This window comes from Ochotona princeps, chromosome 2, assembly GCF_030435755.1.
Source record: "Ochotona princeps isolate mOchPri1 chromosome 2, mOchPri1.hap1, whole genome shotgun sequence".
Classification (NCBI taxonomy): domain Eukaryota; kingdom Metazoa; phylum Chordata; class Mammalia; order Lagomorpha; family Ochotonidae; genus Ochotona; species Ochotona princeps.
In genome coordinates, this window is record NC_080833.1 from 52,207,823 (window position 1) to 52,224,108 (window position 16,286).

General features: G+C 38.7%; 1 protein-coding gene across 2 annotated transcripts in view; it reads left to right on the forward strand.

The window, feature by feature from the left end:
* LOC101534633 (phosphoglucomutase-1) overlaps positions 1 to 16,286 on the forward strand; it is a 124,254-nt gene that overhangs the window by 1,977 nt on the left and 105,991 nt on the right. For both annotated transcript variants that reach the window (XM_058657492.1, XM_058657486.1), the window contains exons 2-6: positions 1,504 to 1,691; positions 7,477 to 7,688; positions 8,508 to 8,594; positions 9,212 to 9,407; positions 9,836 to 9,957. In XM_058657492.1, the coding sequence (XP_058513475.1) occupies positions 1,505 to 1,691; positions 7,477 to 7,688; positions 8,508 to 8,594; positions 9,212 to 9,407; positions 9,836 to 9,957 (804 nt within the window). In that variant the 5' untranslated portion in view covers position 1,504. The remainder of the gene's footprint in view (positions 1 to 1,503; positions 1,692 to 7,476; positions 7,689 to 8,507; positions 8,595 to 9,211; positions 9,408 to 9,835; positions 9,958 to 16,286) is intronic.

Here is a 16,286-nt window from a genome sequence, read left to right on the forward strand (position 1 = left end):
TTCTGGCTCTCTCTCACACCGGTGGGTAATGCATTCCTGCCCAGACTGGCCCACCCCCAGGCTCATCTCTGACTAGCAGGTGCAGAAGCTTAGCCCAACCTGGCCCACTCCCAGAACCAGTCCTCATGTGAGCTTATGAGTGTTGAGGTCCAACCTAGTTCAGCCTGCACCCCATGTGGCTCTCACTTATGCTAATGTGTGCCGTGGACTGGCCCAGCCTTACCCACCGCTAGACCCAATCGAATAGTATGCCAACAAGTGTTACAGCCCAGCCTGGCCTGGCCTGCCCTGCTCTCAGCCCTGGCTCTCATGCCTATCATTGGAAGCCACAGCTGCAGGGGAATCCCTAAAGTTCCCCTACCAGGCCTGTTCTCACCTTGGATTTTGCACATGGTGGTGAGTGCTTGGACCCAACATGGTATGTCCCACCCGCAGTCTCAGCTCCCACTGGCAGGTATTGAAGCCTAACCCAGCTGGGTGCAGCCTATATCCTGTCCTGGCTGTTACACCTGTCAGTGGGAGCTGCAGCCTGGCTTTCTGCAGACCTAGTTCACACAAATGCTAATAAGTATCAAGTAAGTTCCACACTGTCCAGCCTGGCTCAGCAGTTACCACCCCCAGCTCTCTGCATAGACCAAAGGATGCTACAGTTACACAGAGATGAGCCCACAAAGTATGCTCACATTCTGGTGGGTGCTGTGGCCCAGGCTGACATGGCCTATCTCCCGTTCTGACACTAGCAGGCAGGCACTGTGGCCTATCCCAACCAGGCATGCTCTCCAGTCCCAGCTGTTGTGAACACCAGTGGGTGGCAAGTGGTGCTATTTAGTCCAGCCCAGGTCTCCCAGGTGGGTGAGTGCCTTGACCTGACCCAGACATGCCCTCCAGTTTCTCCCCTCTAAATCACCCTGTCTCAGCTCCTCACCTCCTTGCAGATGCAGTGGTCCAGTCTGGGGAAGAGCCCAGAAGCCATTGCTCCTCTCTCAAACATGCCGTCAGCATTCTCCACACCAACATGTTCCCAGACCTTTCCCAGGCAGTCTGCAGCCCTCCGCCACTCCAGGGGCCAGGGTGGTATGTGCCAGCCTGGTGTTCCCTGCCTTCCCCACATATCTTAAAAAAAAAAAAAGAATAGGCAACTATGCTGACACACTGGTCTATTAACACAAATTTGGCATTAACCAGGCCCAAAATACCCACCAGCTATTTGCTGCTTTTCTCCCAACGATAGAACATTTGCCTCGGTTCAAGGCAAGCTAGCAAGAGCTGGGGAAAAGCTTTCATGTCTGTATTTTTCGTATATATATGTTATAATTCTTGTTCTCCCACGTGTAAAATATTTTAAATATCTTGTGCTCCCAACATTGGAAAGCCATGTTGATATCTACATTTTAGGTGATTAACATTAGCTTAAAACAAATTTTCTTTCTTTTTTTTTTTTTTTTTTTTTTGTGCTCGCTTTAGCAGCACATATACTAAAACAAGTTTGTTTGTTTCTAATAGGATGGCCAGTGGTCCTGGAAGTGATGCTGCTTCTCCCAGTCAGAAACCAATGCCTTCAGAGAGTGCTCGAACAAAGAAACATACATTAACTGAAGAGAAGTTATTTTATATGAATTGCCGAGCTGCCTACCTAACTGTCTTCAAAAGCAGCTTAGAAAACATTGTTTCTAAAGAGCAACTATACTTAGGTAAAATCTTTTTTTTTTTAAAGATTTATTTATTTTTATTACAAAGTCAGATATACAGAGAGGAGGAGAGACAGAAAGGAAGATCTTCCATCCGATGATTCACTCCCCAAGTGAGCCACAACGGCCGGTGCGCGCCAATCCGAAGCCAGGAAACTGGAACCTCTTCCAGGTCTCCCACGCGGGTGCAGTGTCCCAATGCACTGGGCCGTCCTCGACTGCTTTCCCAAGCCACAGTTAGGGAGCTGGATGGGAAGTGGGGCCAGCAGAATTAGAACTGGCGGCCATATGGGATCCCGGGGCGTTCAAGGCGAGGACTTTAGCTGCTAGGCCTGGTAAAATCTTTTAGAATTTAAATCCTTTGTCTTATTGGTTGAAAGTAATTCAGAAAAACTGTAATTACCATTATAATACTGAATTATCCCAACTTTCTGAAGTTGTATGGTGAAACTACAGTAAGCTGTTATGCCATTTTGTATGCTTGCATATTTTAGGAACTTGAAAATAAAATCTCTAACGGTTATAGGCTGGGAAACATATATAAAGCTTTCATCAGTTACTACTTAAAATTTTTCTAAATTCTCATTTTGGTGTTTTAAGATTCACAATAATGGAATTTAAGTACTAACAGCTTCTGAATCAATAGTCTGGATTTTACTGATTCTGAAGAAAATGTAAAGGACATATTAAAAAGTGGGTTGAATAATTGTAAAAGTATTTGGAGATAAGTGAATTTTTAAGTGAATGTTAGGAGTCCTGAGATTTTTTTTTAAATATTTTTGTTATTATTTGTTTCAGAGGTTTTTTGTTTGTTTTGGTTGGGGGAATCACTTACTGCTTCTCTCCACCACCAGTTTTAAACTCTTCTAGTAACAAATGTCCCCCATCACTGAATTTGGTGCTTACAGGAGGTGTCAAATGTCAGGAAGTGTTGAGGCACCAGAAAGAAGTAAACAGCAGTGATAGGTAACTGACCACTCCTGTTGGTTTCATCAAGGGTAATCCTCTGCCACTGGGAGAAGCTGAGCCATTTTCCCAGCTAAATAGCTTCTTAAACTCAAAGCTCCAACAGCTTTCCACAGCAATGCCTTGAGGAAATCCATATTGGGAATATGAGAATTGAAAGCATTCACATTTATTTAATGCATAAATAAGAGATACTTGTAGAATCATGAGAAAACACACACATGAATAAAGCATTTTTCCAGTCACGTTTACTTTTACCATGATTATATTATTTTAAAGATAGTAAAATAGTCAATTTTGAATTGAAGTGGTAATATTTCATTATTTCAATATCTCAAAACATATTAATACAATCAGTATTTCAATACATGTTAATATAGATGGAAACCCAAATATAATTTTTTTAAAAGATTTTATTATTATTATTGGAAAGCCGGAGGAGGAGAGGAGGAGAGACAGAGAGGAAGATCTTCTGTCTGATGATTCACTCCCCAAGTGAGCCGCAACGGCTGATGCGCGCCGATCCGAAGCCGGGAACCAGGAACCTCTTCCAGGTCTCCCACACGAGTGCAGGGTCCCAAAGCATTGGGCCGTCCTCGACTGCTTTCTCCCCCCCCAACCCCCCCCCCCCTCGGCCACAAGCAGGAAGCTGGATGGGAAGTGGAGCTGCCAGGATTAGAACCGGCGCCCATATGGGATCCCAGTGCGTTCAAGGCGAGGACTTTAGCCACTAGGCCATGCCGCCGGGCCCCCAAATATAATTTTAAAAAATTTTTCATTTGAAAGGCATAGAGATCTTCTACCCACTGTCATTATTTGCAAAACGAGATTTTTCTCTTTATTCTTTTGAAACAGGCTGACACAAAGAAACTGTTAAGCTTAAAAGTTTACCATGCAGCCTGGTACTGTGCAGTTTAGTTTGCTCTGTACAGTGCTGGCATCCCAAATCGCCTTGGTGGTTTGGAGTCCCGATTGCTCAGCTTCCAGTCTGACTCTCTGCTAACGTGCCTGGAAAAGCAAGGGAAGACGGCCCAAGTGCTCAGCTCCCTTTCAGACATGTGGGCGCCTGAAAGGAGTTTCAGGCTCTTGGCTTCAGCACAGCTCAGCTCTGCTTGTTGGGACTGTTTGGGGCAGTGCACACACAGATGGAAGATTTCATTCTGTCTCTATCAACCTGCCTTTCAGATATGTAATCTTGTTTTTAAAAAGTTAACATGCATACTGTTGCTATGCATTTAGTTTGTGAGTCAGTGGGTATATATTACTAAAGTGATGTCAGGAAATTAAGAGGGTAGCAATGCCTTCTGTGTCTCTTAAGTGTTACATATACTTTCAAGTTTATGGCGCAGTATAACTGCAACATTGTATTTTTTTCCCCAGTAATCTGGTTTAAAAGGAGTAATGTGAACCAGGGATGTCTCTTTCTTAACTACTTTGTCTTTGCTCTGTTTCTGCCAGGTATGCATTTCACATGTGCTCTGACATTTCCATGTTAAGGCTAAGTGGAGCGGTGCCAGTACCAGAACTCTAACGCTCCTTTTCTATTTGTCAATTTATTATAATATACTGCTGAAGAGGGTACTTTTTCTCCATTTATAAATAGTACAGATATAGACTCACTTTGAACTTTAAAGTAAATCCAGTATGTCAGTTTTTATATAAGTACAGGTACATATGTTTTAACTATGATAAAACTTAATAGAATCCAACTAATTCTAAATTTTGAGATTGAAGTTAGTAGTTACTAAATTATAGCAACTTAAATATAAGAATATCTTTTTATTGAGTATGAGCTGTGATATAAGGAAATTTTTTTCTGAGAAAGTTGCCCTTTTATAATTTAAAACATTTTTTAAAACAATATTGTCTTTGTTACTGAAGCCAACAAAAAAATGCATTCTGAAGTTCTACTCATAGGAAAGAATTACACACTTGTTTTCCCCAAGTGGGACCAGAAATATCATTTTCTTTCGCATGGATTCTTAACCTTCAAATTACAGCGTCATCTAAATTTTACTTGTATTCTCTGCTTTTACAGTGTGGGAGATGGCTGTGCATGGAGTTATGAAACAGAAGACATTTCTCTGGTTGTGTTAATGTGTTAATTAAAGACTCCTCTAGAATCCTTACTAGACTATTTGCATATCTTTGGTTTCTAGTCTGGTAATCTAGACTTTTTGTATGTAAAATAAACCTATGGGAATTAAAAAATATGCTATCTCCAGTGCTCTGAATGTCCACAGAAGCTTTATAGATAAAAGGAAGATGGCCATTACTACAGCTGTAACGTCTGTTAACTTGGCGAGTTACCTCCTGATTATCTTGTTTCCATTTCTGTGCCAAAGTTTAACCTACTCAATTCACTGGCATCATCTGGATTGGAAAATTTCTCTTTATTGCTAGATTTGCTAATATGTTACACAACCATAAGTCATAACCACAAATAGCAGTTTTACATTTCAGATGTAGACTTCCTCTTTAGAGTGTAAAACTTCTTTGGAGTTAAGAATTTGTATCAGAAAAAATATCACTCTATTTATGCTTGTGCACAGTACTGTTCAATATAACTGACTCACAAATATCTGTATTTGTTACCCTGATCTGATTACTATTTCTTTGGTGATATTTCTTTTTTTTCCCCTTTTTAACAAATTAATTAGAATATTAAATACATGGTTGAGGGGGTTGCAGACCTGTGTGGGCCTCTGATTGGTGTGGAGAGGGTCAGGATGAAGGGAGAAAGTGGATGAGACAAAAGTTTTAGTCTTTTCTGCCGTGTCTGAGTGGGTGGGCAGGGATAGTGCATCGCTCCTTGCTGTCAAACTACATGAGCACTCAGGGACAGAGATGGTGTTTGATGTTGCCTTGGAGACTGATGTGGAAAGAATGTTCCAAGGGTGATACTTGAGTGGTTTGTATTGTTCTGAAAAATTGTTGGCTTTGCTATGCCAAAAGTGAGAAATCATTTCTGAGGTCTGTTGGCTGATCATGCCTACCTCAGTATTGTTGTGGGGTGTGAGAGAGATCACACTAGACAATTCTAGGATGAATTAAGGAGTCTTCATTAACCATGCTTGGTGATGGCAGTGCCCACTAGAAATTAGTCACCATGGCGATACAGTCTGAAACCCTGAGAGGAACAAATGATCATTACTGTGAAGACCTATGTTCCAGCTTCCCCAGAAATATAAATTATCCTGCGGGACATGCAGTGAACCACCTGGACGCCTTTACAAAGCGGCAGGCCTTCATTCACCTTTTCCTGGCTTCTCTGTGCACATTCCAGTACTGCTAGGTCTTACCACTCCTGGAGCTCTTGGATGTACACAAAATTGAAATAATAAATATTTTGTCATTTGCATCTTCCCTGACTTGCCAAAGCAGTGAACAGAGGGTGCAGAATGCAGACATACGAGAGCCGTGTTCAGGGGCTACTGCCCTCTGCATCTGTCCATGGGAAGCCAGAGAGCAAGTGGGTACTGGGGAGGCCTAGTCAAAACACAGAATGATGGAAGCGCATGACCAAGAGACCAAGCCCCTCCCTGTCATGGGCCTTTATAGGGGCTTGAGAGGGAAATGGTTTTACAACATTGCAATACCACCCCCCTCAGGTTCTAGGTGATGATAGGTGGGCACATTTCACTCACAGGTTGGCAGAAAGAATTGCATAGATGTGTGTGTGTGTGACAGGGGTGAGGGGAGGGTGGATTCCAAACTCATGATCCTGAACTAACTGCCTAAGACCATAGCGTGTGCCCACAAATGTAGAACCTTGCTGCAAAGCCTAACCAGGAGTGCTGTTCAAACTGTCCTGCTTTCCATCTTTTAATGAGATACTTGAAGTCCTCTGTTGACTTGTATGAGTTGGCTGTCATGTCTTTCATGTGCATCTGCATATTTACTGCTAATTTGTGATGCACAGCTCTTGTTAATTCCCATCTACAGTAGTTGTAATTACCCAACATAAAGTTCTATATAATGGGCTTTTACAGCATCCTTTTGGACAGTTACACTATTTAGGATTCTATTAATTCCTTCTATGATGCTTAGTAAAACTTATTAGTTAATTTTAGATAGCTTATCTTAGTATACAAAGATTTATTTCAGATTACCATGGTATTTGTGTTCATCTGTTAATACTACACTTGTTTAAAACCATTCTATTGTAGTGTATATTGAATGTAATCATTCAAAACGCTTCTTGGCTCATTAATTTAACTTTCATAGATAGGAAGAAATGGTTAACAATGAAAAGCTGTTTGCATCCTTGTGTTTCTGTGATGATCTTCTCTAAAGTTGACATTCTTGATTTTCAGCAGAGACATTATTTTCTTTTTGCTCATATATTTGATATTTATAATATAATATTGCAAGTCTGCTGTTGGAAATGATAAAATTTTAGATATGCCTTCTTGATATTAATATTCTGAAACAAATTATTTCCTCATTTCATAAAAATTGTTTTCCTTTTGCAGTTACTCATATGATCTCAATATAATTAAGTAGATTGTCATCTTCCATTTCTTTTCTCTAAAACTCTAAAAGTTTATTATCTGTTACCAGTTATTGGAACCATGTAGGTTGAAAATCAAACTGTCAACAATGGGAAAATCTACTTAATTCTGGCATTAGTAAGTTAAGAATCTGTAGCTGGTCATGTGTATATTTTTGTTTCTGAAAGTCAAGCATTTATTGACAATTAACAACAACAAAGGCAATACTATTGGTATGTGTGTTTGTGTACTATATAGAATAATTAGAAGAAATATATTTAAATACCAATTCCAAATGTTTCAATAACAGTACCTGTTTTCTCGGGCAGCTCTTCAACATGCAGGAAGAAATCCATCGCAAAAGACCATTAATAAATATTGGACGCCTCAAACAGCCAAACTGAATTTTGATGATTTTTGTATAATTTTAAGGAAGGAAAAACCCACTTCAAAAGCAGAACTGTTAAAATCATTTAGGCAATTAGATATAAATGATGATGGCTATATTTTACACGATGACCTTTATAAATTTCTAACAAAGGTAAGATCTTAGAAACTGTTAAATGATAATGCAAAACAACTTAAAATCTAGTTTTGACTTCTGAAATCCATGCTAAAAATAGCTATTCCATTGACAGCTGAAATGAATTACCTACATGTTATTTATAAAGTAGTTAGGGACCCTTTTGGATGAAATGTGCTTTATAAATAAAAAATAAAGTATAAAATTGAGCCTGAGTTGTAATCCTCTTGTGCTCCCGTGCAATTCTTTGAAAATCAGCGATAGGTCCATATATACTAAATAAAGAGGAAAACAAGGATAGATGAAATTTGGAATGCGTTCTGTTTTTTGTTGTAATGTTAGAAAATATCTTTAAATTCAGTAGCAGTTACTTCTGACTGTTGCTATAAAAGTGTTAAAATGTAGAAAACAAGTTAGGTTCATTCACACAAAATTTAATAAAACAAATCTTACGTAACAGGATAATTAAAAGAAAACAACTAGATCTTATTTCCTTGAAATGCAGAATGACAGAGAAGGAGAAATAGATCTTCCATCTGCTTTTAGTTCTTTAGTGTCTGCAAACACTTGGACCGTTTTGCTTCCCAAGCATTTTAGTGTAAATCCTGACTCAGAAGCAGAGGAACCAGGGCTCCAAGTGGCGTCCTAAGAAGGATCTTATCCTGCTATGCCAAAATGCCAGCCCCAACAGTCTAATTCTTGCTTGGCTTAATGCTCTAATTTCTAATGAAACCATATGATCAAACTTGTAGAAAATTTTAATTCATTATACTACCCCCATGAATTAAAGAAGTGATTAATAATGTTGCTTTATGATAAACATTGGCTTTTTTTCAGAGAGGGGAAAAGATGACTCGAGAAGAAGTAAATGCCATAATTAATTTGGCAGATGTAAATGCTGATGGAAAGTTTGACTACGTTAAGGTACATAAGCTCATATTCAAGCAAACTTGCATACTGTGAAGGAGAAATATTTTTAAAAATGATTGTCTATCATTATTAAGGTATAGTTGACAAATGTGAATAGAATGTATTTACAGTACTCGTGTAATGTTTTGTTATGTTCATACATCATAAAATCATTAAATCAGCTAATAAGCATCAAAATGTTTTTATATGAGTGCATCTTTTTAATATTGGTGCTGACTACTTATATATAATGCATACATGGTATTTGGAATTTATTTTACACACACAGAGGCTCTCCTCAGAAATGAACCTCTTCTGGCATGGAAGAGTCATAAAAATTACAAAAAATGCAAGTCTACACATGCCTTGTAAAAAAATAATAATAAATCACCTCTCCTCATGAACCATTTTATTTCACTCGGAGTATGACCTCCTCATTGAATCATGGCTACATTTCACTAGGTCACTTGAGGCTGGTCAGTCTGATTCAAGAAAATAAAATGAGTAACCAGGTTCACTCGGAAATATATTCCATCTATCCGTCTACCCCTTGCCTACTAATGTGCATTTGCCTTCTCCCAAATGTACGATTGAATGTTTTGCCCACTGGACTGCTTTTTTATTTCCTATAGTTTTGTAAATTATATATGACAACCAATGAGCAATGTCTCAAGACTACGCTGGAGAAACTGGAGGCTGACAGTAAACTGAGGCCTCAACAGTTTGGCAGCCATGTTGAAGGATCTCCTGAAAGGGACGCATCCCCACTACCAAAGCCTTCGCCTAGAATCCTAAGAAAAACGGATCCAGAGTCATTCTCAAACAAAGGTATTTGCCCTTATCGTTAAGAATTTCTTGATTAGGAGTGAAGGGTCATAGTCAGATTAACTTTTTCTTTTATCACAACTTACCAGAGGTAAAACACACAGAAATCCAACTTTTGTTTCATACCCAGACACTCCTAACAATAAAAATTTATTGAAATAAAATTTTATTATGGAACTTGATTTGGCTATGATCATTATATTTTATAAAATTAACACATCACACTGAAAGATGACATTTGAAACAAGGAATCTTATCAGTGGGCCATAAATTAAGGATCACTAAAGCCTGATAAGTAAGGAAAACTTCCAACTTCATTTCAACAGGAAAAACAAAACAAAGTTAACAGGGCTTTTATTCTACACTTTGAAAACAAACTCTTACTGAAAACTTCTCATGACGTAATACCCATTAATGACCATTTGTTACAGGTGACACCAGGAATCCTTTACTGTCAAGCTCTAGAAAGTTCAAAACGTCTGTTTCTCTCACAGTTACCATGAGTGCTAATAGTAACCAAAACCCAAAGTTAACTGAGCCAAGCTTACTAAAGGTATGGTATTTAAAATTACTAGATATGATTTTTTCTAAAAAAAAGTTTTTTGACATTGTGCATTAGTAACTTATTCAGTATTTCTCAGAATTGGTTAAATTTGTGAAGTAGTTCTTCGAGATTTTTCTGTGAAATGTAACGTTTCTACTCGTGGCCAGCCATAACATTTTTTTTTTATTAAGATTTATTTATTTATTTATTTTTGTATTACAAAGTCAGATATACAGAGAGGAGGAGAGACAGACAGGAAGATTTTCCAGCCGATGATTCACTCCCCAAGTGAGCCGCAATGGGCCGATGCGCGCCGATCCGAAGCTGGGAACCCGGAACCTCTTCCAGGTCTCCCACGCGGGTGCAGGGTCCAAAGCCTTGGGCCGTCCTCAACTGCCTTCCCAGGCCACAAGCAGGGAGCTGGATGGGAAGTGGAGCTGCCAGGATTAGAACTGGCACCCATATGGGATCCCAGTGCGTTCAAGGCGAGGACCCCAGCCGCTAGGCTGTGCCGCCGGGCCCAGCCATAACATTTTTAAAATAAAAAATAGTAAGAATGTACTGCAAAGTCTTTCATTTGAAAATGATGACACCTATATTTTTAACATGAGTAGATTATTTAACTGGATGCCTTGGCAAACAAATTCTTTTTTGTTTAACAGATACTTTGCACGGGTGTTTCTTGTAAATAAGTCATTTATTCAGTATCAGTTCCTATGAGAGAAAGACAAGAAAGTCACTTTGCTAAGTCAATATTTGTAGAGTGTTAATATTGATCTTCTTCCTTTGTTTTCCCTTTCTAGAATCAACCTTTACTAGTTTTCTTTCAACAGAAAATAATAGCTACAGAAATATAAAACATTAACTGGAAACTGCTAGGATACATTAAAAATGTGCACCTGGAGACCTCTGTAAAAGGGGGAAAAATGGTTATGACCACATACTCTAACTGCTGTTAGAAAACGGAACTGATTGTTCTCAAGAGCTACATTTTTGTTTCAAATAACAACTCTGTGTTTGTTATTGAACTCTGAAGTCCCTTATATCTTTAAATTGCTAGACAGTGACATTTGTTCTATATTAAAATTTTAAAACATGATCTCCAAGGAATTCTGTTCAGACTGTTTAGGAATTTGTACACCCTAAGCAATTTGGTATACATGTCCAACATGTTCACACGCAATATTTAGTGTTCCAACAATATTCTCTTCTACCAACAGAACCTTTTTATATTTGCAACTATATTGAATGCTAATGAAATTAACTTAGTTCAATAATTACAGCAAAAGTGTAAATAAGCAATTTTAGTGCTATGAAGAGAGGAAAAAGTAAAAGTCAATGTGGGTTATATCAAATCATAATATTCTTTTCTCTGTTCATTAATTATACTGGCATAATTTCTTTAGTTCAACAGATATTTAGTAAGTGTGTAAGAAATGCCAGCATTTTGTTTGGGGTAAGATACGAGATTTTACATTAATTGGCTACTAATAGTACGTATGCCAGGTAATATAGCATTGTATTTCATTTACTTATTATTTTTGTTAGCTATCACTCTGTGTCAAGCGGTGCTGTGTATGTTAAGAATAGGGACAGATCTGAGCTTCAGTCTTACCTTTGTCACTTAATAACTGTATGGACTTTGTTAGCTTAGTGGACACCCCTTCTGTTTCACTTTCCTCATCCGTAAATTGGGAACAGTGATATTTATTTTGGAAAGATTTAAACTCCAAAAAAATATGGCACCTTTAGCAGTGCCAAGGGCACTGAATTAAGAAATGACTGTAGAGTTTTATATAGGAGTGACTTGATGAAAGTAGAGTTTAAGAAAGAAAATCACTCCCCTATTCTGTTGTGTAAGGAGACCCCAAATTGTATGGAAAGCTGATGCAGCTATCTGTATATAAAGTGATGTTAGCTTAAGTTAGGGTACTACCTGAATGTCTTAGGAAGAGGCAGATCTAATAGACAATGCCAACATTAGCCTGTGGGTCATAGCGATGGTCTAATAAGACACTAAGTTTTGTATTGAAAACATCAAGAACAGGGAATGGTGCTGATGATGACTGGAAATTAGCTAAAAGTCTACTTAGAAAATTTAGTATTGTCTTTTGCAAATGCTACCCCTAATTTTCTTACCTTTCTTAATATCTTGTTTCTGATCTTAATATTGCCCATTGTTGTTTACTTTTGCTATTAGATGCATTGAAATTATTTTTTGTTATTCAGTAGAATTCAGCTCTTCAGTTGCTTTTCCTTTGAAGGTACTTTTTAAAGTTTCATGAGTCTTGCACATTTCTGGGGCATGCATGTGACGTGACAGTTGAGCTGTCTCTTGGAATGCCTGCGTGGCATATCAAAGTGCCTAATTTGTGTCCCAGCTGCTCTGCTTTCAATCCATTTTCCTGTCAATGCACAGATTAGGAGGCAGCGGTTAATAACCCAAGTAGTTTGTCCCTGACACCCCCATGGAAGACCCAGACTGGGTTCTGGGGTTTTAGCATTGACCTGTACCCGAGTCCTGACTGGTTTTTTTTGTTTGTTTGTTTTTTAAAGATTTATTTTATTTTTATTACAAAGTCAGATATACTTAGAGGAGGAGAGACAGAGAGGAAGTGGAGCTCCCGGGATTAGAACCAGCGGCCATATGGGATCAAGGCGAGGACCTTAGCCACTAGGCCACACTGCCGAGCCTGAGTCCTGACTGTTTTGACTATTTGATGAGTAAACCGGAGGATGTAAAGCTCTCTTCTTCTGTCCCTCAGTCTTTTTCTCCCTGTGTCTCTGTCTGCCAAGTAAAATGAAAATTAATTTTTAAATTTTTAAATTATTTATTTGTAGGATTTCATAATTACTCTAAGAACTTTGGTTATGAATATGCAAAAGAAATAACTTAAAGGACTATTAATTTTCCACAAATGCTTCCTACCTACTTTAAACAAGTTTGAGTGCCTCAATTTTGAGTGCCATAGAGAAGTATGGAATTGGGCAGAGAAGGAGGAGCTTATCAGAAATTGCACAATTGATGGTAGGCAATCATCCCAACGGTTAAGGTGTTTACATTCATCATTGAGGTGCCTGGCTTAGATTTCTGCTCCTTGTTGCTGGCTCCTTCTTCTTGCCAAAGCAGACCTTGATAATACCTGTGATGGGATAGTGATTGGCTTCCTCCCACTTGGATTGAATTCCCAGCTCCTGTTGCTGACCTCAGCACAATCCAAGGCATTCTGAGAAAAGGGGGAGTGAACCAGTGCATGAGTGTTCTTTGCCCTCTCCTTCTCTTTGTGCCTGCTTCGTATGTAAATCATAAATAAAAATTTAATTTAAAAAATTAGGAAATAATTGGGATGGGGTAAGCAAAAGTCAGATTGTAAAGCATAAAGCCACACAATTGGTAAAGGAGTTGAATTACAGAAAGAAAAATAAACTGTTTTTTATTTTATTTTTTAAGTAATGATTACATGGTTGATCAGGGTGGGAAGGATCGAGGTTTAGGGAAAATTGGGTGAATTCATTGTTTCCAAATTTGCTATTTGTTCCTGAGGGGAAAGGGGAGACACAAAGGGGGAACCACGCACAACTCTCCGCACGTCCCAGCACCCAGGGAAGAGGAACCGCCACCTCATATCAACCCAGAGTCTCAGTGTGTACATATTCCGAGGGTTCTGTCCAAGTGGCTTGGATAGTTCTGAAAAGCTGTCGATTTCACTGGTCTGAGGATGACGTCACCCTGCCAACGGCCATTGGCTCCATTCACTGAGATTCTTTGCTGTCATCGTTTGTTTGGGGTAGTTGTCCAGTTAGTTCTGTTCTGTTCTTCTGCTACAGCACCAAATGTGCTGCCACAATCTCCGTTCACAACAGGGCCTGTGTCCATGCTCTACCTTTTTCACTAAGTAGGGCATGTTCTTGCAGGTGAATCCTTGTACCTGGGCTGGTTGTCCCAAACATCGCCGGATCCCCCACCCCTGGGGCTCACAAACCTGACATTCACATAGTAGGTGGGCCCCAGGGTCCCGGGCCAGGAGACCCATAGACCATATATATGTTACTTTGCTATTTTATTACTATCTTTTTAAACCCAAAATACTGTTTTTATGCTTATATTCCATAATATACAAGGAATGTTGGGAATTTTTCTTTACTAAAGAATAGCTTCAGCCTCATTGCTAAGGGCAGTCGTGACTAGCCTTAGGGAAACTCCAACCCATGACTTACAAACTACAAAAATAACAATACTTTCTGTATGCAGACTACTAAGTAGAATATTATTATATATGGTTTTGTATGTGTTATACTATATAATATGTATATGTATGCTGCATATATGTGCATACACAACAGATGCCTGCTATTTAATCTGTTGTAATTATATGCACTTATACATTACATGTATTATAAAAATATATACCGTGCATACATGTTAATGTTGTAATTCATATATGTGTAATATATACTTCTATAGCACTACAAATATAAGAACATTAACTCAGTCTTTCACTGCTTTTTAATGTTTGTGAATATTCTAAATAATTTTATTTCAACAGTTTTTACACATTCAAGATATTGATCAATTTAGCCTATTATTAGGTAGGAGTCAATATCAACTTTTCCCATTACAAATGATCAGTTTAACACTTTGTTTTTAAATAGTATTTAATAACAAAATGTTAGTCACTTTCTCTTCATCCTTTTGTCTTAGCCTGTTAAAAACAATATAGTTTTCTGGGGCTCGGCAGTGTGGCCTAGTGGCTAAGGTCCTCACCTTGATCCCATATGGCTGCTGGTTCTAATCCCGGGAGCTCCACTTCCTGTCTCTCCTCCTCTCAGTGTATCTGACTTTGTAATAAAAATAAAATAAATCTTAAAAAAATATATAGTTTTCTAAGAAGTATATGATATATTTTTATAAAAATAATAATGATGATGATCATATTTCTCCTGGAACTAACTCTGTAGCAAATTAATATTTAGTGATTATTCTCACCTAAATTTTAATACAAAATGTGTATATCAAATGTTCACTGCAATGTTTCAATAAAAATGTAACTTTACTAATATAGTTACTAATATTTTTTCTCATAGCTAGAATGTTATGTTTTAGTATTTTTAGGTTTTTTTCTTGTCAGCATTTTCTTATGTGTTATCAGTGAAAATAACAGATTTGGATACAACAGAAAACAAGTAATAGTTTTTGGGGGTTGTACGAATTTACCTGAATTGGTAGAAAATAGCACCACCTCATGTTCTTTGTAAGAATTACAAGCTGTTATATTTCATTTATAGCATCAACATTAGTGGAATTCCATTTTTTAAAAAGATGCATTTATTTTGAGTCAGAGGGAGAGACATACACACCCATAAAGAGCTCTGCTGTTTACCTGTGGCCTCCCTGCCTGGTTGCAACGGCCCATGTTGGGCCAGGCCAAAGCCAGGAGCCAGGAGCTTCATCCTCGTCTCCCCCCAGGAGTAGCAGAGGCTCAACCACTGGATCATCTTCACTGCTTTCCTAGGCCATCAACAAGGAAGCTGGATTGGAAGTAGAGCAGCCAGACACAAAATAGCACCCATAAGTGAATCTGGCAGCCCAGGCAACAGTGTTTCCCAATGTGCCAGCATGTCAGCCCTAGAATTTCTTACTCTATCATTTTTTAAAAGATTCATTTATTTTTATTGGAAAGGCAGATATACATAGAGGAGGAGAGACAGAGAGGAAGATCTTCCGTCTGATGATTCACTCCCCACGTGACTGCAAAGACCAGAGCTGAGTCAATCCAAAGCCACGAGTCAGGAGCTCCTTCTGGGTGTCCCACATGGGTGCAGGGTCCAAAGGCTTTGGGCTGTTCTCCACTGTTTTCCCAGGCCACAAGCAGGGAGCTGGATGGGAAGTGGAGGGGCAGGGACATGAACTGGCAAACCATATGGGATCCCAGCACATGGAAGGCGAGGACTTAGCCATTGTTCAACAGGACAGGTCCTGTTCAACTTCAAATCCAGCTCCCTGCTAATGTGCCTGAGAAAGCAGCAGAAAATGGCCTAAGTGCTTGAATGCCTATACCCATATGGGAGACCTGAAGGAAGTATCTGGTTTGTGACTTTAGTGGCCCAGTCATGTGTGTGGGTGTTCGGGGAATGACCACTGGATGGATTACCTCTCTGTCTGTCTACAGTGCTACCTTACAATAAAACAAAATAAAATAGACCTTTCAAGAAAATGCAAATCGCTTAATATATAAGTATATGCAAGATTTATTTCTGGGCTGTCTATTGCAGTCTTTTGACTTCTGTGTCCTTTTTTATGCAGTACCATACCATTTTGATTATAGTAGGTTTTTCTT